The sequence below is a fragment of the Vanacampus margaritifer genome, chromosome 15 (assembly GCF_051991255.1).
Source record: "Vanacampus margaritifer isolate UIUO_Vmar chromosome 15, RoL_Vmar_1.0, whole genome shotgun sequence".
Lineage (NCBI taxonomy): Eukaryota > Metazoa > Chordata > Actinopteri > Syngnathiformes > Syngnathidae > Vanacampus > Vanacampus margaritifer.
The window spans coordinates 22,221,922-22,246,312 of record NC_135446.1 but is presented as its reverse complement, the minus strand read 5'-3'; the positions used below and the strand labels follow the sequence as shown (position 1 = coordinate 22,246,312).

Genomic DNA, 24,391 nt, shown 5'->3' with positions numbered 1-24,391 from the left:
TCACATAGCAACACATCAACGGCAAAATCTGATTGGTTGAATTTCCATTCAACTCATAAAAGGAACTTTAAAAAAATGTCTGCAAACTCTACGTGTGAAATATTCCCCCATTTGTAGGATTGTTTACACTCGGGGCCCCCTTGTACAGTCGAGGTTGACCAATTAAGCAACCTGCCGATATTAGCTACCAAAAAAATGTTGTTGATTTTTGACAACACAAGACACACAAAACATACAGAAGACATTAAACCTACCAAAAAGGCAAATAATCGGCCTTAGGTTAAACAATAACTTTAGGACAAAGTATTGTAAAACAATCACATGTAAATTAGATCTGAAATGTTGAAAGCATTAAGGGACCAACATTTAAATGTTTTTGTCATTATGGAATACTTAAGTTAAGCATTTGATTAATTGCTTAGGACAGAATCGGAATCAGATTCGACCTCACAAAATGAGACGAGCCCTGCTGGATTGCTTTGGAAAAGCAATCGACACCTGAAGTGTGAATACTTTCGAGTTGTTTGCAACATAGCCCATTATTGTCTCACGGTGTAAAATGCACGGCGGCTGGCGAGGGCTCTGAGGACAGGACGGCACAGGACACCCACGGGGATGCAAGGACAGAGGTGTAAATAAGCCGGGCGAGGAATAAAAGCAGCAAGCGATGGCGGGGGAACAAGAGAGTGGAGATGAAAAGGGGGGGGGGGGCGCGAGACGAGGTCACGTTTGATGCACAGGACTTTTTTAGATTAGCGGCGAGCAAATATATTCCACCGAACATCAGATGACTTTTTAATTAGCAATATGAGGCGATTGATGTGCGCGGACGCTTTGTAGCGTCAACGGCGGATGAACACAAAAGGGATTGTCTCGGGAAAAGGTTGCCCGGTGTAAAAAGCAGCTGGCTACAGGTTGACTCTGAATGGCGCCATAATAATAATTGGCCAAAGTGCCGTCGGTGTGTTGTGAGGGAAAATGTCGGCGGTCATTAACGAAACACTCGTCAGGAGCCGCGCAAAAGATTTGACCTTCGGGAAACGCGGGACTTTTTTCCAAAACAATTTTTGCAGAGAGAAAGATGAGGCGGCGTGGCGGAAGCTCCTCCTCTGGCGCGGTGACAAAAGCAAAGTGCGGCGGGCTTGTGGAAATGAGAAACATGAAAAGAGAAGTTTGAGCGGAAGCCAAAGTAATTGAGCGACCGAAAAGAGATTGCGAAGGAGAATGCGAGCCCGGTGGAAAAATTGGGCCGGAGAAGTTCAAAAACCAAAAAGTGTCGCAGAATAGAAAGCGTGGACGTTGAGATGATGTATTGGGATCGGCCCGAACCAACTCAGCATCCAAACCCATTTGTGTGCCGTTGCTGACGTCTTGCGGGGATTGCGATGATGTCGTAAGCAACGTTGCGGCTCGCACTTCATTTCTTTGCTTTGACTTTTTGCTGCAATTTGTGCTTTATCTGCAAAACAAGCCCATTTTTTACTCGCCTGACTGTCACATCACACAACGCCGTCCTGTCCCCTCATCCGTCCCCTCATCCGTCCCCTCATCCGTCCCCTCATCCGTCCCCCTCCCTTCATTCACTTGCATTCACTTGCGTCTATTTCTTCCCAGTCTGACTTCTCGCTGACATTTCTCTCCATATTCGTCCTCCCTCGAGCGCTCTCAATTACTGCATCACTTCCACATCCCACCTTTTTGTCTCTTTTCAAATCTTTCATCATCTCCCCAAGAAGAGACACCCCCCCCCCATCACCACCTCCACCTATGAAGTAATACATGTATCTTTTCCCGTCATTCATTATCGCATGCCCCCCCCCCCCCACTTTGCTTCTCCCACGCATCCGCTTTCATGAACAGCCCTTTGAGTGTTTTGTCATCACCAACTGCTTTGGCGGTGTTTACCAAGGACGCCATGTTGCCCGCAAGATGACCCAAGATGGGGGGGGGGGGGGGTGCATCTGCATCTGCATCTTCCAAAAAACAAGCACCAGGAATCGTGCTTCATTTGAGTGACTTGTTTCGGTTCAGATAAATAAATACATTTTCATACAAATCCTACAGTGTACGTGCACAAGTTTACTGATCAGTAGTTTCTAAATTTGAGTAAAGAAAAAAAATTGCAATAATCAATTTATAGATTTGTATTGGGATTAATCCTCATCGAATCCAATCGTAAGCTATGAATCGTGATACGGATTGAAACAACGCCATTCACACTCCGAGTTATTATTATATCGGCCATTTTTTACTCTCCACACTTTTTTCCGTGTAACAACTTCCAATTGACGCTGTTGAAATTTCAACCTGCTTCCAAAGTTGATGCCTTGCGGGCTACATGTTGTCCGTCATTGACGTTTGCCACTTCCATGCATACAATTAATCATCGTTGCCTGCTCTCTGAAAAGCGTTGAGTCGCGCAGTTCAGCCTTTTCAGCATTCCCAGCAATTTGTCTCGTTCAAAGTGAATTCCGATGAATCCTTTGATTCGGTGAACTGCGTTTGTGTCGTGTTCATTCCGTTCCCTTCACTTGTAGGAGCATAGTTTGGCATTGCTTCTTTTTCTTGCCCCTTCCTTATGATTTTCTTTTTCTTCGAAGAAAATGACAGCACGTTCTGGTGAACTCTCAGCTTAATGTCTCCCTCTGCTGGTCTTTTTTTTTCAAATTGAATTTTCTTGTGCCGTTCTCTTGACAAGTGCGATGACAAATTCCATTTGAACCTATTCTACACACCTGTTGAATATTTTGGCCTTGGCAGAGGTCTTCCTGTGCTTCCTGGGAATGACGCAAGGTGGCCTCAACTGACATAAATGGAGTTTGTTATTTTTGTCTTATTTTTTCAGCCGTCTATAAAGCTTCATGCGCAATCAAATTTGTAATCCACCTGAGCGGTTTTATCTGCCGGCGCAAATGTAATAAATGCTTGACTGGCTCTTATGCCACAGGTTCTAATGTACGTTTTGAAACCAAGATGAGCCTTCGTCCAACGCCATTCGAAACTGTGATGATAAAAAACAAAAAACAACTTGTCAACGTGTGACTCAAATGGTGTGCAAGGAGGTGTGTTGCCGGATTGCGAGGCGCGTTCGCCAACAAAATTGCTTCCCTAAAAATAAAATGGCAGCGTTTCCCCGGAGAGCGCTCGGCGCAGATAACGAGGCGGTCCTCCGACAGTCTTGACAGCGCCGTCCCCGGCGGCGCCACAGAAGGGCCGTGTTGCACAAACCTAATGAAGCCCGTCGTGGAACCCGTCGTGGAACCCGTCGTGGAACCCGTCGTGGAGCGGCGGACGCGCGCTTCACTTTGCCCTCTTTAAAGGCAACGCCAGCAAAGTTGCAACCGACAAGTTGTGAGCACGTTGCTTCAGTTCAAATGTTCCTCGCTACGCAATGGCAACCCATGAAGGCGGATCGGTCCTCTTTTGAATCCTCCATCTGCGTTGTACTGTTCCCGGTGAGAACCCCGCCGGCTTTCTCAAGTTGGAATAGCCCAGCAGCGCAATTTACACTCAGGATTTCATCTTATCGAGGCCCAGAGCCAGCGGGCGAGCGAGCGAGAGAGCGAGCAATCACGGGCCGTGCTAACGCTCAAATTGCTGTCTTTAAAGCTCCATCTGTTTGCACGTCCTTTGGAGGGTGAAGGGCGGGGGCGGCCCTCGACCGCAGCCAAAAAGAGCCGCCGCCCGAAAAAGAGCCGCCGCCCGAAAAAGAGCCGCCGCCCGAAAAAGAGCCGCCGCCCGAAAAAGAGCCGCCGCCCGAAAAAGAGCCGTCGCCCGAAAAAGAGCCGTCGCCCGAAAAAGAGCCGTCGCCCGAAAAAGAGCCGCCGCCCGAAAGAGCCGTCGCCCGAAAAAGAGCCGCCGACCGAAAAAGAGCCGCCGCCCGAAAAAGAGCCGCCGCCCGAAAAAGAGCCGTCGCCCGAAAAAGAGCCGCCGCCCGAAAAAGAGCCGCCACCTGATGACTCAAAGGCCGACACAAACGAGGGAAATGCATTTTTACAAGTTGGCGGTCAACGTCAATACACGACTGCCGTTCTTTGCTGCTGAAAATGTGTCAGACACTCTAAAAAGTGAATTGTTGACCAATTGAAATCATTTGAATCAGTCACACACGCTTGAATGAAGTTTAGTTCAAAGGGAATAGATTGAGTTCAATGAATTACGAGTTCATTCAACTCGATTTATTCACCTGAATTCAGTTCATCCAAAGTGACACCAAACCAAAGTCTTCAGTTGAATGAAGTCCTAAACTTCATACATTCGCTTTGGACTAACTTTATTCAGTCGTGTGCTACCGATTGAAGGAAGTTTGTCATCTTCAATTTGCTGTCATTTTACGTACACTCTAAAAAGAGAGTTGTTGAACCAATTGAAGATTACAAACTCAATTTGTAATCTTAAATTGGTTCTACAATTCTTTTTTCAATTGAAGATTACAAATTGAGTTTGTAATCTTCAATTGGATCAACAATTCTCTTTTTCGAGTGTCATTTTACGCATCAACGACTCTCTTCATGGAGCACTTAAAACGAAAGCAACCACAGATGAAACGCGGCATGTCATAAAAACCACATTGCGGATGATGACATGGTGACGCCCAGCAGGTTGCCGACGGCCTGCTCGTCGGGTCGCGGTGTATCAAGGGGGGGGGCAGAGAAAAATTGCTTTTAATGCTCCCTTCGCATTGGCATAAAGGAAGTTCCCAGTTTTTATGCCATTTACAAACTAGGCTTGTTACACTAAAAGCCGTCCTAATAGAGTTCGTATAGATCTTATTTAGTGATAAATGAGGCTCCAGAATGGTGAGCACAATTGAATCGTTCTCCTGACACTTGTCTGAGTGCGGAATCCATTTTCCATCTGCAAAGCGCTGCTGCGAGATGATTATTTTTGCTCTGACATTTGTGTGTGCGCTCGCACGTCAGGACAGATGCGGCAGCGTCGCGCATGGATGGCGCCATGTGTGGGGTGCTCATGTTGAAAGCGGCACATGCCTGCCTCCACACGCACACACACACACGCACGCACACACACACACGCACACACACACACACGCACGCACGCACACACACACACACACACACACACACGCACACACACACGCACACACACACTGTCCGTAGATGCAGGATTGCACACGTGGAGATTTTGTTTCACGGCGGCGAGAAACAAAAGCCAGAGGAGAAGCGGCGGGTGGCCGGCTTGGATCACGAAGAGGGGCGTGTTCATCCCGTGCTCCCGCCGTGCACATTGTAACGCGCGCGGGCCGATCGGCCATGGATGGCGCAGCGGGTCAGCAAAAGAAAAAAGAAAAAAAACGGGAGAGGATTGTCAGTCCACGGATTCACTTTATTAAGCCGAAAGAAACAACAATGGGCCCGAATCGGCGCCACCGCGTCTTCCAATAATCGGAGGCTTCTACGGCATCAAAAACATTCGCCTCCGAAAAGGAAGAAGTGCTACACGTGCACACAAAAACCAACAAGCGCCATCTTGTGGCGCGGTGCCGCACTGCCGATTGTTACAACATGAAAAAGCGGACGGGACTTATTGACAGACCGGCCCGCTATCATTTCTTCAAGTTTTCATGCATTAAAACAATTTCCCTCTATGATAAAAGACATCCACAAACGCAAACAAGTTTAAAAAATGGTGAAAAAATATTGGAAAAGCCCAAAGCAGTGTTGCCAATTCACAGAAATTCTGTCGGAATTTGTACATTTTTAACATTGTCAAGACTATTAGAGGATTTTTCATGTCTCAACCAGCCATGAAATGTTGCAGAACGTCACACAAAAGCAAATATTGTGCTGAATACAGTACGACAATATCGTGATATCGCGATATTAAAACTGCCTGAATGTTGTCGTGGTCACGTCACCATATTAAATGCAGCGCTTTTTTTATATCGCCACAATTTCATGATAATTATATGGCGAGCTTCATATGGTGTTAATATCGTATCGTGATGTTTGGATATCGTTACAATCCTAGAATACAAAACTGGGGCCAATCCAAAAGTGTGTGTTTGTGTGCCCACGGATTCAATCGGGCGTCGGTCGTGTACGTCGTCAACGACGTCCGACTGCGCGACGCGCCGACGTGCGCTTTTGCGACGTGACGCATTTCTCACGCAAAACAACGTGCATATCAATATTCAGCAGTGGTTAAGACTTAAATAATGAAGAGATTTGCCTTAAGGAGTTTCGACAGGATTAATTGTTTGTTATCAGCGGGCTGAGCAAAATATTCAAAAAACAAATCCATATTGCAATCTGCATATCGCAAAGACATGCAAAATGGAAGCGTATGCTTTTTATGGCCACGTCGTCATTCGTCGCACCGCTAAATGTTTATCGACGGGGGCGAGTCGGGGACCCGGGCTAAAAATGGGCCGTCGGTTATTCGGGAAACTCCTGAAATTCACGATGGCCCCAAAATTCTTTTCCAAAAGAGAATGATGGGAGTTGAGCGCAGGTCTTCGTGCAACGTCCTTCATTTCCCTCCCGTGACCTTTTTCTCAGCAGCGGGTGCGGATTCATCACCTCGGCCGTAAATTGTTTCCCGATAAGACAGAGCAGCCTTTAATAATGTTCCTCTTGAAATTCAAATTGACCCTGGCGATGAGTTGCTATCACAGCTCTGTGGGAACCCCCCCCCCCCCAACCCTCAGCCCCGCCCCCCTCCAGGACGCCAAGCGTTCGGTGTCGCCGTCGTTAATTCAGCGTCACCCCGAGCACGTCACCCCTGGGGCTGCGTGACATCTTCAATTTCAGCTCCGGCCTCGGCGCTCCAGCGCTGACGCCGAAGACAATGTCACGCGACTGACACTTTGTGCACAAACAGGCATTGTGATTTCCAATACCATCGGCTGTTGTTTGAAAGGATGCTGTCCAACAAATCGATCATAACGACAATGAAGTCAAACGAGTTTACTTTACAGGCAAGTCTGAATTTAGAGCTGCGTGCCTTCAGTGAAGTGCCGCATGTTTTAGAGAAAAACTCAAATCGGGAGTGACAAAGATGCTTGTTTTGACACAGCGTCTCTCACCACACTCGCACCGGGAGGACATTCGTCGATAGCATTTCGTAGCCATCGATCGGCCCGTCACGATCCTCCAAAACAAAGGAAATCGGGACCCATTCCTTTTTTGTCTCCCTCCTCAGAGGTCTGCAAAAGTCAGCCACTGTTCGCGTCTGCTGAGATGACGAATAGGAAGTTCAAACAAAGCCTTTTGTCTCATTTCACGGATATCGTCCAATGTCCCTCCTTCCGTCCTGTGCATCGTTGCTTCTCATAGTTTGCTACTCCATTTTGTTCCCTCCTTTTGTTTGTGTGCGTCCTGGACTTTCTCACATCTTTACTCTCTTTTATTGCCTTGCTTCTTTTTGTCTCCTATTAAAAGTTTCCCTCTTGTTGTTGTCTTGTCTTTTTGTCTTTTTGTCTTTGCTCCCACCGTGCTGCGCTCGAGCTCGCTTCCTTTTTAGCCAATTTCTTCCTCCTCTGTCTCCGTCTCTCGCTCATATTTTGCTTATGTGCATGTTGACGTGAAAAAGCGAATCCAACGCAGCGACCCGCACATCAGAAGACGCGTCGGGTGCAATCGCGGGCCACAAGCAAGCGCAATAAAAGGGGACGTCAATGTTGTTTAGCGGCAAATAAAAGCGGCAAAGGGAGTGAGAAAGCGGAAAGTCGATTCCCGCCTTCTGAGCTGGGAATCAACGTTATATCGTCACATGATTTCATTTGACCTCCTTGGATGAAAACCGGCAGCCGTAAACAGCAATACGGGCTCGGCGGCTTAAAGAGCTTTTGAAATACTGTACGCACGCGCTCGTAAATTTGCCGCAATAACAATGACTTGTGTATGCTATTGATCAGTATTGGCCCGTTTATTGGCTTGATTTAGCTGGAAATGGACTGCGGCAACACTTGAAAACAGCCAGCTATGCTTTGAAAAGTTTCTACTAGTTTCTATTCATGACACTTGATTAGTAAGGAGGTTCCTGTCATTTTATTTTCTATTTTTTGCATCAGTCACTTCGCACGCGATGCGGGAATAAAAAAGGAGTACATTCAACGTGTCCGCATCGAGTTGATGAGGATTCATTCCTAAAGTGGAGGTCCAATCCCAGCTAGGACTTGCCTAGTGAGTGACCCCCCCCGACCCCCCCAGTCTGAGGCGCTCCTCTCTTCCCAATTAGACCCTGAACCCGACTTGGCCTGGCCAACGGCGGAGTCGCGTTCGCAGCAATTGAAAACGAGCAGGTGGGCCGTCCTCAGTCTTGGAATTAAAGCAAGTTGAAAAGACGGACGCTTGACTCTGACTTCCTGCTATCGATCCTGCGATTTCTCACAGTCTTTACAATTTAGTGCATTCTAAACATTCCATCCAAGTTGTTTACATGGTGCGATCGTTTGATGACGTTGTGCATGTTTGTGAGGGTCGTGACCTGCTTTTTTAGTAGTTAGTGGCTTTGCTTCCATTTCTCTGTAAAATGTCTTTTTTTTTGCAATTTTGTGTCCCTTTCAAGCTTTCCTACTAAAGCTAGCATGAACACTCGAATTGCTATCAAATGGACACGTTTCAAATCAGTTCTATTCGAATGTAGCTTGAAAATAGGAACGCGAATGTCCAAAATATGAAGTTGCATCGCTTTGTGTAAATAAAAAGAGTCCATAATGAATACAAATCATCAGGATGATCCAGCGGACCTTTCGCATGACACGGGTGCATTTAATATGGCTGCAATTTAGTGGGTTAATGAGCTCCACACGAGGTCATCAATCAGGCTCGGGCTCGCACTTTGGCACGACATCCGTTATTGCAAGACGCGCGCACGCACACGCATTCAAATCAAGGCTGCGTTGGCGTCACGCGCTTCCTCACCCAGAGATGTTCTGCAAAGAGCAAAACGGGAGCTGAAATTTCCTGGATTTCAGCGGGACCGGCAAAGCGACATTTGCAAAGGTCGCTTTAGTCTGAAGGGTCCCGGATGGCGGGACGCGGACCGAGTGCCGTTTGCTGACATTTCTCGCTGCGCCGCGACGTCACCGCAGCCACTTGGACGACTTTTTTTTCTTATGCTGAATTGGACTGCGAGAAATCCGGCTGGCGTGACCGCGCCGTCAAACGCTGACCTTTCGGCCGCAATCCGCATTTGGATTGGAGATATTTCAATGCAAAGGAACGTCTCGGGCGCTAATTGAAAGACTCGTTACGCAGTGCAGCGCCGACATCCTTGTTCTTCTTCTATCACACGCACGCACATATCCATTAGCGCAAATGGAATTATGGGAGGATTGCGAGTTTAATCTAATTCCCGCGGCGGTGCGGCTCAACCGAGACGCTCGTTTGCTTGCCGCTAACTCACAATTCTGCTCACTTTGGAGGCCCAAGACAGAAACACTCGCTTCTGTCTCACATTCCGACCTTGCCCTCTCGGCACCCGTCCGTCCGTCCGTCCGTCCGTCCGTCCGTCCGTCCGTCCATGCGTCCAGCCATCCGTCCGTCCATCCGTCCATTAGTTGAACCACTTAGGAGGGTCGCGAGCGTGCTGCAGCCTATCCCAGCTGTCTCGGGGCCAGTAGGCGGGGCACACCCTGAACTGGTTGGCAGCCAATCGCAGGGCACACAAAGAACAACAATCATTCATTGTCGGTTCAAAGTTGAGAAATTTTGCTTGGAATTTTACAGGAGGTGCTAATATGAGTCGTTGTTTTAGTTGTGACAAATGTGATATTTTCAGTGCGGCATGCATGCATGCTTTGCATTTCTGACATCATTCCCACTTTTTGAATGTGGTTAAGCACAGAGAAATAAAGCACATTTGCATAGGAAAAGCGAAAATAACAAAAGATGAAAGTGGAGAGTTTGCGCAGGTCACCGGGTCGCATTTCCGCCGCTCTTGTAAACAGAGAAATGTGGCGTTGATTTCCTCTTTGAAATGGATATGCGTCTCTTTGCACCGGGTACGAGAGGACAAACGAAAGCGACGAGATGCTCATTAACATACGCGAACGCGCAGGCATTGTTTCGCCGATTGTTTTCGGTTATTTGCCATCTGGCCCTGATGAATTATGCATCGTCAACATCGCCCGTACACGGATATCGTCGATGTTGTTTGCGGCGGACGTAACACGTGTTGCGTTCACGTCCCCAGTAAAAGTCCCCGCCGCCAGCAAAGAGGAAGGCGTCGCACGAGCGATCGACGACCTTTGAAAAATGCCAAGGTGCATTTGCAAAGTGGCGGGCGGCGCTTCACATGTGACGCTAACGGAATCGAGACGTTGAGCAACGGCAATTTCCAAATGTTGCAGGCACGACTTTCTTCAATTGCTTAATGTCATCCTCGTCCCAGTCGGGCTGCGCTCAGCACTTGGCAACCTTTTCAGGCGTGTGTGACGGACAGCTGACACCCAAATGTACGTTTGCCTTAAACTGCCGCTGAACTCTTACTTTGCAATGAATGCTAATGAGACGCTATTTTGTGTGTGTGCGTGACGGCCAGCACACCCCTTGATGTCTTCTTCCATCAGCGGTAAAATCAATCTGCCTGTCAGCCGTCTAACGCTTTAAACAACCTTTAACGCTACCTCTCACATATGTGTGTGAGAGAGAGAGAGAGAGAGAGATTCAGTCATCTCTCTCTCCAAGTTGCGGTCTTGTGCGACCCCTTTGTTTTTGGTTCCATCCTTCCTCCCAGTGATAGAAAGAGAAACAAAGTTGTATCGTCTTCCCACCCGCCTCCAATTAATCCCCCCCCCCCCCCCTTGTAAAGCCGGCCCCCCCGTCAGGATGCCTCTGAAAATGGCCCTGACCTCGTTTCTCCGCCTCTCTTTGCCGTCCCTCCAGATCCCTCAGATCAGCTACGCCTCCACCGCCCCCGAGCTGAGCGACAACACCCGCTACGACTTCTTCTCCCGCGTGGTGCCGCCGGACTCGTACCAGGCTCAGGCCATGATGGACATCGTGACGGCCATGGAGTGGAACTACGTGTCCACGCTGGCCTCGGAGGGCAACTACGGCGAGAGCGGCGTGGAGGCCTTCGTCCAGATCTCACGAGAAACCGGTAAGTCAAGGCCATTTGCGGTTGGCGGACGTTGGCGCGAAGTCACGAAAAAAAAAGAATCGATAAGCGACACCATGTAATGGTTCAGATTGAACAAGAAAATCAGCTTTATTGAAATCTGCTCATCTGCTGGTTGAGTCGTTTCGCCGTCTGCATCGAGCGCATTGCGGAGGCGGGGCAAACACAGTGAAAAGAGCCAATCAACCAAGAGGAGACGTGACGTCACGAAAGCAGGACGTATGAAATCGATCTTCGTATGTTGAGCGGTAGCGGTGGGCGTACATACGCCGTACGTTCAACATGGCTCCTCCACGCGTGAACGGATGATGTCATCGTTGCGGTAAAAGCTTCGTGCTGTCATCAGTGTTTTGATATCCGACATTTGCGCTTGAAGCGGATGCAAAGCAAGACGCCAACATGGCTTGTTTTGAAACAAAGGCGTCGAAGGCCGTCAATTGCTTGATGAGTTTCTGGTTGTTTCAAATGTAATCCTGAATGAAACAAACTATCGTCTTTCCCGCGTGACCTTTGGAATGTTAAAAGAAGAGTGACGTTGCTCACAAAGAATATGAAAGTCAAGAAGACCAATTTGATTGGTTTGTTTTGAGCCGCTAGCTTTCAGTAGTTGAGTTTTCAGACCAACTTTCCTTCGTTCAAGAAAGTGGGTGTGGCTTGGTTGGCCAGGTTGTCACAAAAAAACACAACGTTGCAAACTGCTTTGACCGACATGCCATCGAAATCGAACACGAGAATTGTTGGACGCTGTAGCTTTAAGGATCACACGGGATGCATTCTTGATGATTCAAGTTTCAAGTCAAAGTCATTGTTGACATAAAGCGGATCGTCCTCATGCATGCACTCAGGGCTGACAATGTGGCGCTCTCATGTCAGCGGACCATCATTTTTTTGGCGGAGCAGGGCCGGCGCCTGCCAGACTCCAAAGTGCGTCACGCGGCGCCGTTTTAGCAACTCTCATAAAAATGACAAACACCGAAAGTCCACAACGGATTGAGACTCCATCCAGTCGTTGTCAATCTTCATCTACAAACCTGCTGATGCCATCAGGAACAAATCTCTGAATTGACTTTACAAGGTGTTGAAGGACTGTTTTGCTGCATAACCGCGGCAGCGCTTCCAAAATGTGCACGAAGCTGATGCGGAATGTTGCTTTACGTGCAGCGATCCCGAAAGGTGAGTCGTCAAGATGAACGCCGTGTTGGTGTGGAATTTCTCTTTTCATCCGGAAGCCTCACAACCTAAAATAGACGCGCATGTAAACAAATGCAATCCAGGCCATTCCCATCACTTATCCAAGAGCCCCCCCCCCCCCTCCTGCCCCCCCATGTCAGTGTGTTCAGCTGTATCACGTTTGATCACGCATCGATTTCAAAGCAGTGAATGGATACAATCAAGTGTGCCGTGTTAAGAGTTAATCGACTCCCACAAGAAGCCAGCGAGTGTCGAAGGGGAGAGAGGAAGCAAATGCATGAGAGGAAGCAAATTGCATGAGAGGAAGCGACAGCGACACCTTAAAAGGGAAGAGTGGAGTCGCCAGCCTGTTTTTTTTTCACGTGTGACGTCCCTGTGGAGCGTCACGTCGCCTCGCATCAGCTCGTCAAATGCGCCAAGTGATATTGGCGGATCCGAAATGGGCCCGGTTTCCTTGTCTTATTGGAAAACATCACTTTGGGCAAATATTAGCTGACTGACGAGAAGGCTGTCTCGCCCTCTCGCTCGCCCTCTCTCTCGCCCTCTCTCTCGCCCTCTCTCTCGCCCTCTCGCTCGCTCTCTCGCTCTTCACAGCTGTGTGCATTTCCGACTCCTCTCCGTGCGCATGTCGGCTCGCCGCGGGCCTGCGAGCTGCAGCAGTCAGCACATCCATGTTTACCGCCGTGTCACATCAGTGTGTGTGTGTGTGTGTGTTAGAGGAGTCAGCAGATAGTTGCTCTTCTGCCCTCCGAGAGAGTACGTGCGTGTGCGTGCGTGTGCGCGTGCGTGACGTGCTGTGACAGCAGTCAGTCGCTTGTTTACACTCCACACGTGAACACAACGAGAGGAAATGTCGCTTATGGAGTAAAAACTCGGCCGCTAATAAAAGCCTGATTCACGAAGAACGTTCTCCTCGTAATAAAGCAATTTGCGGAAGCTAGATTGCTGAGCCTGGTTTCAATCCAGATCAGATCCAGGTTAAACATTTGGCAGGACTGCAAATCCATGCAATTTGTGGCTCTCATGCGGTGGCTCAGCTAACTTGTGGCGAGAGGTTAAAGTTCATCCTGAACTGCTACTCAAAGTTGATAGGCTGCCACGAGGCGCGAAGAAAGTAAAAAAAAAGTTCAATTTGCCGCCAATAGTTTTTTAGGTTTTCGCCGCGAATGTACGGATTTTCACCTCGCCGCACCGCGTCCTATCGCAACGTTCAGCGCAAACTACATTGACTACAATGCGATGGCGCCGCCCCAAACGTCTTCCCCAATTTTGGTGTGAATGTAGCATGAGAAAGATGAGAAAGAACAGGCAACTTCCACTCTGGAAGTCCGAACCCGAGAATCGAACCCCAAACAAACAGAACTGCGAGGCAGACCACTCGGTCACAGTGCTGCCCGGAACCTTCAATTGAACAAAAAGATCCAAAACATCGGTTTGGGATGGCGAAGGTCCTCGGGGAGAAAATGGTGTTGTGACCTCTCCGGGTCAAGAATGAGATCCTGGCCCAAGAGTTCAAGTTTCTCGGGGTCTTGTGATGAGTGAGGGGAAAGACAGAGCGGGAGATCAACCGGAGTCAGGTGAAGCGTCTGCAGTGATGCGGACTCAACATTGGTCTGCCATGTCCAAGAAGGGGCGGAGCCAAATTTTGTCCCATTTACGCTATCAACCTCACTTATGACTGAAAGAACAAGATTGTTGAAACGAGCCACTGAAATGACTTCCGCCACAGAAGAAGTGGGGTGAGAAGCGCTTTCATGCTCACAGTACATCAAGAGGAGGCAGACGAGGTGGCTCAGGCATCTGTTTAGGACGCCTTGTCAGGTGTTTGCAGCATGCGCCGCCCCCGAGAGGCGGGACATGAGAACACGCTGGAGCGATTCTCCCGCTTGGCCTAGCAACACCTTGGGATCCCGCTCGAGAAGCTAGATGAAGTGGCTGGGGAGAGGAACGTCTGAGCTTCCCTGTTTAGAATTGACGGAGGGTTTTGCTCTTGTGGAAACACATTCCTATGCGATATAAGAATGGTCGATTCTGGACCTCCCTTTGAAATCAATCCCAAACTGTTGTTTTCGTCGAACGTAATACTTTTTGACGCAAGTAATCCCAAAATGCCATCGTTTTAAAGTCTTGTTACCCTTCAAATGCAAAGCATAATAACCCCGATGCACGGCACCCCTTGACTGTGAAGACGAACCCACAACATTACACTAACACGATAGATAAAAAGGGCAGACATCTTTTTTTTCTATGCACGCGGAACCGCAGGGGATTTCTTGGTGATTATTTTGTGATTGTAGCGCAATGATTTCGGCCCTGCGAGGCTCTCGGCATGCTAATGGCGAGCAGCCATTTTAATTGGCGCGCCATTGTTTACTCTCCTCCGTGAGCGTGTTTGCATGCTAATGTCGTAAGCGCGCTGTCGATGTTTGGGACCGAGCGCGAGCGGCGGCGGCAACGACGCGGTCGTCACGACGATCTGCAGGATGCTGCAGCAGAGCGCCATTTCAAGCGGGATATGTCCTACTTCTGTGTCGCCGCCGTGCTCGACTCCCTGGAGGAGCCGCTGAGAAAAAGTTTGCCGCAGCTAATTTTTCAGTCCACATGACAGTCAGCAAAAAAATGTTGTGTTTAAAAATGACTGCTGGAGGCGCAAAGTAAAAATAGCTTTTACTTGATGTTGGAGCTTCCTGGATTCTCATGTTGGAGCAGATGTTTGCCCATCGTTGTTGCATGTGGAATCATCTTGCTTGTTTTTGTCGTTGCCTCCAAAGTAATAGTCGTGCCTTGATTCTTTTGTAGCTAGTTGTGCTACTTTGTCTACTGCTCGCGTTTTCAATATATCGACGTGAATTTTGCACGAGTAGGATGAAAAACGGTTCGAATCGAAATCGCAGAAGCGTGTTCCTAAAATGTTTTATCCTGATCTGATCCAAAATACTACGACGGCGTATTAGGGTGAAAAAACGGTTGAAAATTTGCGACTTTATAAAGTGGCAAATTAGCGAGAAAAAAACTCTCAGGAGAAATCCGCGAAGCGTAGCCATCGTCGAATGCGGGGATTCGTTGGTGGTTGGTGGGACAATGTTTAGAAAATGAAAAGGCAGGATGGAGACAACACTTCCTGATCCCCTGTCAGCTGACTAACACGAACCAATCAGAAGCGAGCATACTTTAGGTCAATACAAGCGAATGATGGAGAGCAGCAGATTCGACACATTAACTTAGAAACCTGTAGAAAAAAATGTATAAATGCATAAATAATAATTTTGGAAACATAAATGTACAAGTAAATGCTTCAATGCTTGATGGTGCGGACTTTGGCCAAGCAAAGCGTCTTTGTCGCTGACGGTACCCGACGCTTCAAAGTGCCAATGCTTAACATGATATGATTCATCTCTGCTAAATTTTCCTTATTTGAAAAGTCCACCAAAAAGTATTGGCACAAACATGCAAGGACGCTGCGTGTATTTCTCGTAAGAGTTTGCAAATCTGTCACTTTATAAGGCCGCAAATTTTTACGAGTTCTTTTTTCTCGCAAGTTTGCCCCCTGGAATATTGCCCCCGCCCTCGAAAAACAAATCTTTTCATACGTGGCCCGAATACGCCGCCGTTGATGACACACATGGTAGCGATATTACAGTTTCTTGTGGAGGAAGCCATTCTGGATCAGGACCAAAACTTGACCTGCTTTTAGCTTTTGATTGAGTTGACATTTGACAAATATGCCAGCCTTGGCGGAGGTCTGAGCTCTCTGGCGGCTCTTGGGTCGGCTTTCCTCCAATGCAGCCAACCTTCTGTCAACGCCGCAGATGAGCCGCTTTTGCTTCACTTTCTTCTCCAACTCGATTAAAAGGCCGCGTGAATCGATGAAAAACGCACCTTGTTTCCTGGTATCCGAGGAGGCGTCGGTGGTTTTGTGTCCCGTTGCATCAGCGGTCGCTCGCCTCTCGACATCATGTCACCTCGCACTTGAAAGCGCCGATAATTCACTTCCCGTCTGTGATATGCGGTGGGATTTGTTGAACGGAACCGCAGCGCTTATCTCCGGCGGGGAAAGGCCAGTCACTTTAAATCCACGGCCAAGCGGCGCTTTTCCGCTGCGATGCCGCCTGATTTTATTGCTCCGCTGATGATGCAGGTGTTGCGGCGGGAAGGGGGCGCCCCCTTCGGAGCTGCGAACCCCCCCGCTGTGGAAATGGATGTGCGCGCCCGCTCTAGCTTGGCCACACGGCGCAGTGTCGAACATACGGAACGCTAACGTGCTCAAAATAAGGGCAATGCTTTTATGGCAAGGCGTGACGTACTCTGGCCTTGCAGCAGCATCCACGCGTGACCCACATAGACAAGCGGCAACTTTTGGCCGCAAGAAAGCTGACACCGGTGGCGCTGTGAATCCCGACAGTCGACGACCAAGGCAAGAAAATGAGAACATAATTAATCATTTATGTCCAGATTCATTTCATTAGTTGTCGGGCTCCGAGCTAATCTGCCTTTTTCACAGCGCCTCTCCTCTTTAATTTGCCGTTTGGTCTCGTGCTTCCCTTCACAAAGTCCGAAGTCCTCATCATGATTACGTCTTTTCCTTCACTCTCAGTGTACGTTTTAGTCTAGGGCGGGGGTCACCAATTTCGGTCCTCGAGGTCCGGAGTCCTGCAGCTTTGAGATATTTCCGCCCATTAGCACACCTGATTCATATCGTCAGCATGCCTGATAAGGATCTTGATCTTCAGTATCAGGAGTATTGGTAGGCGGAAACATCTAAAAGCTGCAGGACTCCGGACCTCGAGGACCGAAATTGGTGAAGCCTGGTCTAGGCAGATCTTGACCCAAGCGGCGTTTTGATTCATGTCACGTTTTTGCACAGATATTTCAGATCAAAACCGTTTTTTTTTTTTTTTGTAATTGAAAGACCCCAAGGACAAGCTCCTTGTCACTGCATGGGATGTTTCCCCCCCAATGCGACTAATGGGCCGAGCCTGGATGTCACCTTACCCTGAAGGTCTGTGAAGTAGTTTGTCTGTCCTGTCTGCAAATATCTTTTGAACTGGATGCTCGAGAAAGACACCTGCGCACCGTCTGCTAAAAGGTGGCTCTTTGCACCCGCGTCTATTTCCCAATCTTGTTCTCTCTTCTTTCCTTCTGAGATTTCGCTCTCCAATAAAAGTTCGATCACCAAATGATTCGCTGCTGCTGCTGCTGCTCACCGCCCCCTCAGGGCTCAAATGCGGAGAATGAATTCCAGCCCACTTAGGCGTGACAATGAGTGAATCTTAATCTCAACCTTACATCTTTTCAATCCCAAAATGATTTTCCAGTTCAACCCCTAATGATTGGATATCAGATAGCAAAAGCACACTGTGTTCATTTCACATCAGATGAACCATCTTTTGGGTTTCATCCCCGTTGCTGCTAATGATGCTTGATTGTGTACGTCGTTGTGCTTTCACGAAACCAACGATCAGCGCACGTTTGCTTCTCAAGGATGCTCTTTGACGCAACGTTGTCCCTCGGGTCACTTTAAGTCCATGCTTGATGTCCTTCAATGGACTCATTAGAAATGTTGGACTTCTCAACAGCGCACATGCTGAGTCCCACGCACAGATGTGCGTCCAGGGGTTTGGGGCGAGCGAGTGGGTGTCGTACAAGCATCAAGCCGTCCGTGCGTGACCGATTAATGAAGGCCGCCTTTGCTATTCGTCTCAAGGTGAACGCTGGTGTGAAGAAGGCGGCGCCATCGGCGCAGCTTTTGCTCGTCCTTGACACGGCTCGTCTTTCTGGCAAAATTTCTTTTCTTTCCTCATCTGCGGCTCCGAGCGCCGCTCAGCCCGTTGAAGCAGCCCTCGTGCGATTCAGTGGAATCCAAAGGAGGGTCCCGAGGTCATTAACACGGACAATTCCATTGGCTGGAGGTGATGTCGGCTTCTGGTCGCCGTCTCCCAAATGGGGCCAAACCCACAATATCCATTAGGAGTTAACGGGCCTTTGTGGATCGCGTTGCTCTCCGCGGGACATTAAAAGGTGCTCATTATGACCCAAGCACTTCTGTTCATTTGATCCCATCCAGCCCAAACGGCTGATTTCAATCAGCTGGCTCAGATTTGACGGCCAACATTCATTCCCTGAATTGATTTATTGCTCGCTGGTCTTTGGTTACTACGGCAGGAAGGTTTCGTTAGCCAACCGCAAACAGGCTCGGCTCGGGGAAAAGTCCCCTTGATTTTTGTGTTTTTGTGGGCTCGAGGTCCTCCACAACAAACGGATCCGAGCCGTCATGGACCCGATCTTAACGGATTTCTTCCTTGTTTCCTTTTGCATGGCTACCACTGCTCTTTTTTTTTATACAATGAAATGGTGCGACACTCCATTTGTAGCGCTCAGCCTTGCTGCTAATAAATCACACGTGCACATTCCCACACGTGCACGTTCCCACACGTGCACATTCCCACACGTGCGCATTCCCACAGACACAAGCTCATATCTTCTTCCCCCCTAAGATTACAAACACGCACTCGTCCACCGATCGGCGCGGCTGATGGATGGCGAGCTGGCAAGAGTCTGATTAGCAGGAGTGACTGGGCCAGAATTACAACTCTGTCGGCGCCGCCGTTGCGTTGTCACGTTGGCAACACGGCGTGTCGGGAAGCCGGAACGCAAGCGATGTACGGCGATGGATCGATTCTCTCCATCCGTCTCGTTTGTCTGCTCCGTCCTCTCCGTCCTCGTTTCCCCGCCGTCAATCGGTTCTCAAAGTCGTCACTGAGGGAAAAGTTCTGAAATTAAGAAGACATTCTTTTATCTGTTGGACAGAACCAGAGGTGTCAAATCCAGGTCCAGAAAGTACAAGCCCTGCCACAGATTAGCTTTAGCCCCTTGTGCTAGCTAGCGAGCTCCCTAGCTCTTTGACTGCCAGACGTTTTCAGAAACGGGACGTCGTGGGTGCCAGCCGATTTAAGCATTTTGACTGATCTTTCAAGGTCCACAGAAACTTTTGTGTTTGGACTATGGAAACACACATACTACCAAATGAAAGATTGGACTCTCATCTTTCATCAGAAAAAAAAGTTTGTTTCTACCTTATTCCGTTTTTCAGTAATCAACAATAGAAAATGGTTAGTTTCACCCAAATGCTCTGTTTTGAAACAAACGTCTTTTAACGTCTTTGGCACTCCTCCGTAGGATTTTACTAAACGTTTTTGGCAGTCAAAGAGATCTTAAACCAGGTAAACCAGCACCCGGGAAGCTAGCCGGGGAGCTGGCTAGCTAGCACAAGGGGCTAAAGCCAAATTGCTTGAGGGTTTTTACTTTGTGGACCTGGATTCCCGAACCCTGCTTACAGCACAATAGTTGGCTTTAAATGCAGTGAGGTCAAGCCGTTGACCGTTTGGATCGAACTCGATCTAGTTTGCGGTGCCTAAAGCGTCCAATCAAATTGAAAGAGCCTCACAAAATGAATTTGTTTATTCTGCATCCGTTCTCGTTATGTGGAAAGAAAACGGTGTCAACCATCAAAGTTGGGCTCTTCCCTCCCATTGGCTGCCCTCGTATTTACATGGAAATGAATGTTCGCAGTAGCGGCAGCGCCAAAGACCCAATTATGCCGCTCTGCAATTCAACCTGACAAATGACGGCCGCCACACGGAACGTTCCGCCGCTTCTTCTCCCCAAACTTTGGCAGACGCTGTCATTTATTCACGCAAAACTCACTGATTTGAAAGTTTGCTTCGCAGCCATTTTTCTTTCCACGGCGAATGAGGAGAGGAGAAATTGTCATTTACATTTACCCCCCCCTTCTCTTTATGCTGTTCCCCCCCCCCCCCCCCATTCCGTTTGCAGCTTCATTAATCTCACATTGTCTCGTCTGGATCGCCATTTTATTATTTTTGGGACAAACGCATCATCTCATTCTCAGTCCGGACCTCGGCGGCGTTTTCCATAACTTGACTGGCGTCAAAGTTTCTTCAGCTCACAAATGGAGACTAAATGCAGGCTGCCAGCGGCCATCTTTGCCAGGCGGGCCACCAAAGTGAGACGAGCACTCAATAAAATGCGGCCGTTAAACAGGAAAAAGCGGCACATTACGCATGGATTGCTTTTTCACCTGCTGCAACCACAAATAATGCATTGCGATCGGGCTGCTGTGTTGCCGTGGCAACACAGGCGGAGGGTGCAGAAGAAGAAAGAAGAAAGTTTTGGCCAGTCGATGGACTTGTGCCCGCGAGCGACTTTCTTCTCCCTTTGCCACCCACGCTTGCGGCCGGATGGCGCCAGAGACGCCGGACCCCCAAACCAAGCAACGCTTTGGACGCCATCGAGCATCAAAGATGGATTTGCAATACGTGGCTTGACCGCTCAGAGCAGCGTCTCGGGTCCCGACTCATTTGGCTCATTTGTCCGCTTTAACGTCATTAGAGGAAAACAAGATAAGGCTGGAAAAAAAGAGGACGGGCCCGGCGGTCCGGATCCGCTGCAGGCCCGCTCGTATTCCAAATTCATGAGGTAGAAAATACAAGGAAAGACGCAGCACAACGAGCGCTGAGAAAATTCTCCGCAAGCAGTGTTTGGCCGTTTATTGCGGTGTGTGCGTGCGTGCGTGCGTGCGTGCCAACGCGCGGTGGTCGATGGCGCTCTGGTGGACACGCCCGCGGCTGTTCTTCCAGCATTGCAGCATGCAGAGAACTTGTAATGAAAGAGAAAAATAGATGGCTTTTGTCTCACGCTGCACTTTTCTTGTTTGTCTCACCCTCACTTGCTTCTGGAATTTTTACTGCCAAGAGCACTACTTTTATCCGTTTGTTTTTATCTATGCGGTTTGGGATGAAGCTGTACGTCGTATTGCATTTATTGATGAATGCCACTCATTAGCGCTAATGGGAGACGCGTACTGAACGTTTATTGCCATCTCATTTGCTCCCAAAAACGTTCGATTTTAAATATTGCCATGTTCCCAAAAACGTATTTATATGTTGTTTTGGCTTTGATGCAGCCTCTGACATGACGAGGTCGCTTAAAGCAATGGCAGTTATTACAAACATGGACAGCAGGTGGCAGCAGAGGGCTTAGGGTTGCAAATGTGGCAACAAGTTCTTTTTGCCAATGTTTTCAACAGCTTTGCGAGTAATGATGGAACTTAGCTCAAAACAGAAACCGATACAAATATACTTTTTTTTCTTGATGAAAGAAGAGACTCTACTTTTTCTTTTGGAGGGTTCCAGGTTTTCATGTCAATAGAATATTCTGTGGGCCTTGCAAAATCCAGAAAAACAGCTGGGAGCGAAGGGGGCTGCTTCAGTGAAAATGGCTGCGAGTGAAGGAGTTCATGATATATTCAAGCCCTTTTTTGTTTGTGTGTCGTGCAAAATGTGAATGCTTGCAATGTGAGAATGAGCAGCAGAAGAAATGGAAAAGGCGGGAACGGTCGCACGTCGGATCGGAACATTTAACTGCGGAAAATTAGGAACATAATGACGGCGTCCCAGACATCCTTCATGTTTACCAGTCAGCAGGAGCACTAACGGAAGATCCACTTCTGGATGAGCTGCGGAATCTGCCGCTTGAACGCTTTCAAATGCGTTTCGTAGCAAAGCGCTTCCATCTCGTTTTTGGAGTCCCAATTCAAGTTGTGGAAAAAGAAGCGCAGATTGCATGACGAGTCCATACTTGCTTTTGTCACTGGGTTATTTCCCGTGGAACGATACCAACAAAGAAGAAGTCTATCTGATTGGCAGCTTTTGATTGACTTTTAGCATCTCGCATTTGCGGGATCGCGTCGAGGCCGACAAATTGAATCCGTCAAGTGTGAGTTTCTTTCACATCAAGAACTTTTGCAAGTTGTCTTAAAATCTTTCACTCATCTGACTTCTCTAGGCTTCTTCTTCTTTATATTTCTATATTGTGCTAGCAAACGTCAGGCTCAGTTTGACTTGTCTTTGCTCACAAGCGAGTGAGACGAAAACTCTGCAAGGCTGGAATGTGTCGTCTTTTGCTCAAGCAGCAAAAGTAGAAACTTTCATACTTTTGTGTTTGGAAAACGCACGCATCTGCTGTCGTATATCAGCTCTTTCTTTGGCTTATTTTCTACATTCATATTTCAAAGAGAGAAAAAAACGCTTGCCGTTTTCCTCCTCCAGCCACCGCCGTGTTTTGACGTCAAATCAACTTGGGAGCGAGTCATCCCGTTCTCAAGCTTTGGGGCGACAAATGAATCCATCGGCCGACTTCTTGCTCGAGCTTGAATCGGATGCAGATGAAAAACATGAATGTGACGGAATGGAAGAGAACGCCGGGCAACTCGGTGGGCGTGTCCATTCTCGACACAGTGTTGAGATGAGTTGAATGTGTTCCAAAGTCCCCAAGATGGCGTCAGGCACACCAGAAAAGTGTGCCAGAGTGCCGCTAGATAGGAAGGAACAGGAGGGCACAGGAAAGGACAGGAAAGGACAGGAAAGCACAGGAAGGCACAGGAAGGCACAGGAAAGGTCAGGAAAGGACAGGAAGGCACAGGAAAGGACAGGAAGGCACAGGAAGGCACAGGAAAGGTCAGGAAGGCACAGGAAAGGTCAGGAAAGGACAGGAAGGCACAGGAAAGGTCAGGAAGGCACAGGAAAGGTCAGGAAAGGACAGGAAGGCACAGGAAGGCACAGGAAAGGTCAGGAAGGCACAGGAAAGGTCAGGAAAGGACAGGAAGGCACAGGAAGGCACAGGAAGGCACAGGAAGGCACAGGAAAGGACAGGAAGGCACAGGAAGGCACAGGAAAGGACAGGAAGGCACAGGAAAGGTCAGGAAAGGACAGGAAAGGACAGGAAGGCACAGGAAAGGTCAGGAAGGCACAGGAAAGGTCAGGAAAGGACAGGAAGGCACAGGAAAAGGTCAGGAAGGCACAGGAAGGCACAGGAAAGGTCAGGAAAGGACAGGAAGGCACAGGAAAGGTCAGGGAGGCACAGGAAGGCACAGGAAAGGACAGGAAGGCACAGGAAGGCACAGGAAGGCACAGGAAGGCACAGGAAGGCATAGGAAAGCAGGCCACACAACGGCCGAGCTCAAATCAGTAACAGGCACATTATGACATTATGAGCGCGAGACCTAAAGTTGACTTTACTTCAAACTTCAAACAAGGACAGACATCTTTGGTATTCAAAACATTGAGATGGCTTTGCCGCAGGAAAGTCCTTTTAGCTTCATGCTAATGAACAATGCAAAACACAACAGAGTGAGTGAATAACAAATAGAATGAGTGTAACAGTGTGTCAACTTTTAGCAACAGAAATTCAAACACAAGAAAAAGAAAAGTGAAAACTACATACAAGCAAGATAAAAAAACAAAGTACAAAAATGCATCGTGTCGTGTCATCAAATGAAAGTGCTGAGTTATAAAATGCCCCAAAATACACAATCCAGTCAAATAGTGGGCATAACAATAGAAACAATTGTAGAATCAGCAATCGTGGCCATCGGCAGCACACGCCGTTGGTGTGAGCCCGACGGATGGCCAAGAAGCCGACCTTTGACCTCCCAGGAGAAGCTGTCAAAGTTGCCATCCTTTTTTCAATTGTCAGCGAGCGCATTCCATTGTGTGGATTTTTTCTCGGACCCTCTGCAATGTCCTGCGCTTGTTTACAAAACCATTCCTGACCTTTGCTTTTCGGTCTTGAGCAGAAGTCCAATTAGGAGCCGGATACTCATACGGTACAATATATTAGAGTCCCGGCAGTGCAAGTGGAATACAAACCCGCAGCATTCTCAATGGGGACACGCCATGTTTGCTTGTTTGCTTCCTCTGGCTGCACTTTGTGCCTGTTCCGGTATTTGCAAATTCTTACGTCAACACTCGCATGTGCCAAAGTGCACACCGTCGACCCGGCAGCGTGAGGATGATGATGATGATGATGATGATGATGATGATGATGATGATGATGATGATGATGATGATGATGATGATGATGATGTAGAATGGCCTTAAGCCTCTTGTTCGCCACCGAATGGCTCTGCGGGAATCCGGAATCCGCTGCTTCGCTCAGTTCCACCTGCTTGCTGGCAATTTCCGATTGTTGCGTCCAGCCACCGATTCCCACGCCACTTCGATGCCGCGAGAGCCCGCCAAGGCTTTTTGTTTGT

The 24,391-nt window shown here is 48.4% G+C and overlaps 1 protein-coding gene across 2 annotated transcripts in view; it reads left to right on the top strand.

Moving 5' to 3' along the window:
* The window catches only part of grm8a (glutamate receptor, metabotropic 8a), a 133,479-nt gene that overhangs the window by 49,607 nt on the left and 59,481 nt on the right, over positions 1-24,391 (top strand). For both annotated transcript variants that reach the window (XM_077543990.1, XM_077543991.1), the window contains exon 3: positions 10,854-11,070. In XM_077543990.1, coding sequence (XP_077400116.1) covers positions 10,854-11,070 — 217 coding nt within the window. The remainder of the gene's footprint in view (positions 1-10,853; positions 11,071-24,391) is intronic.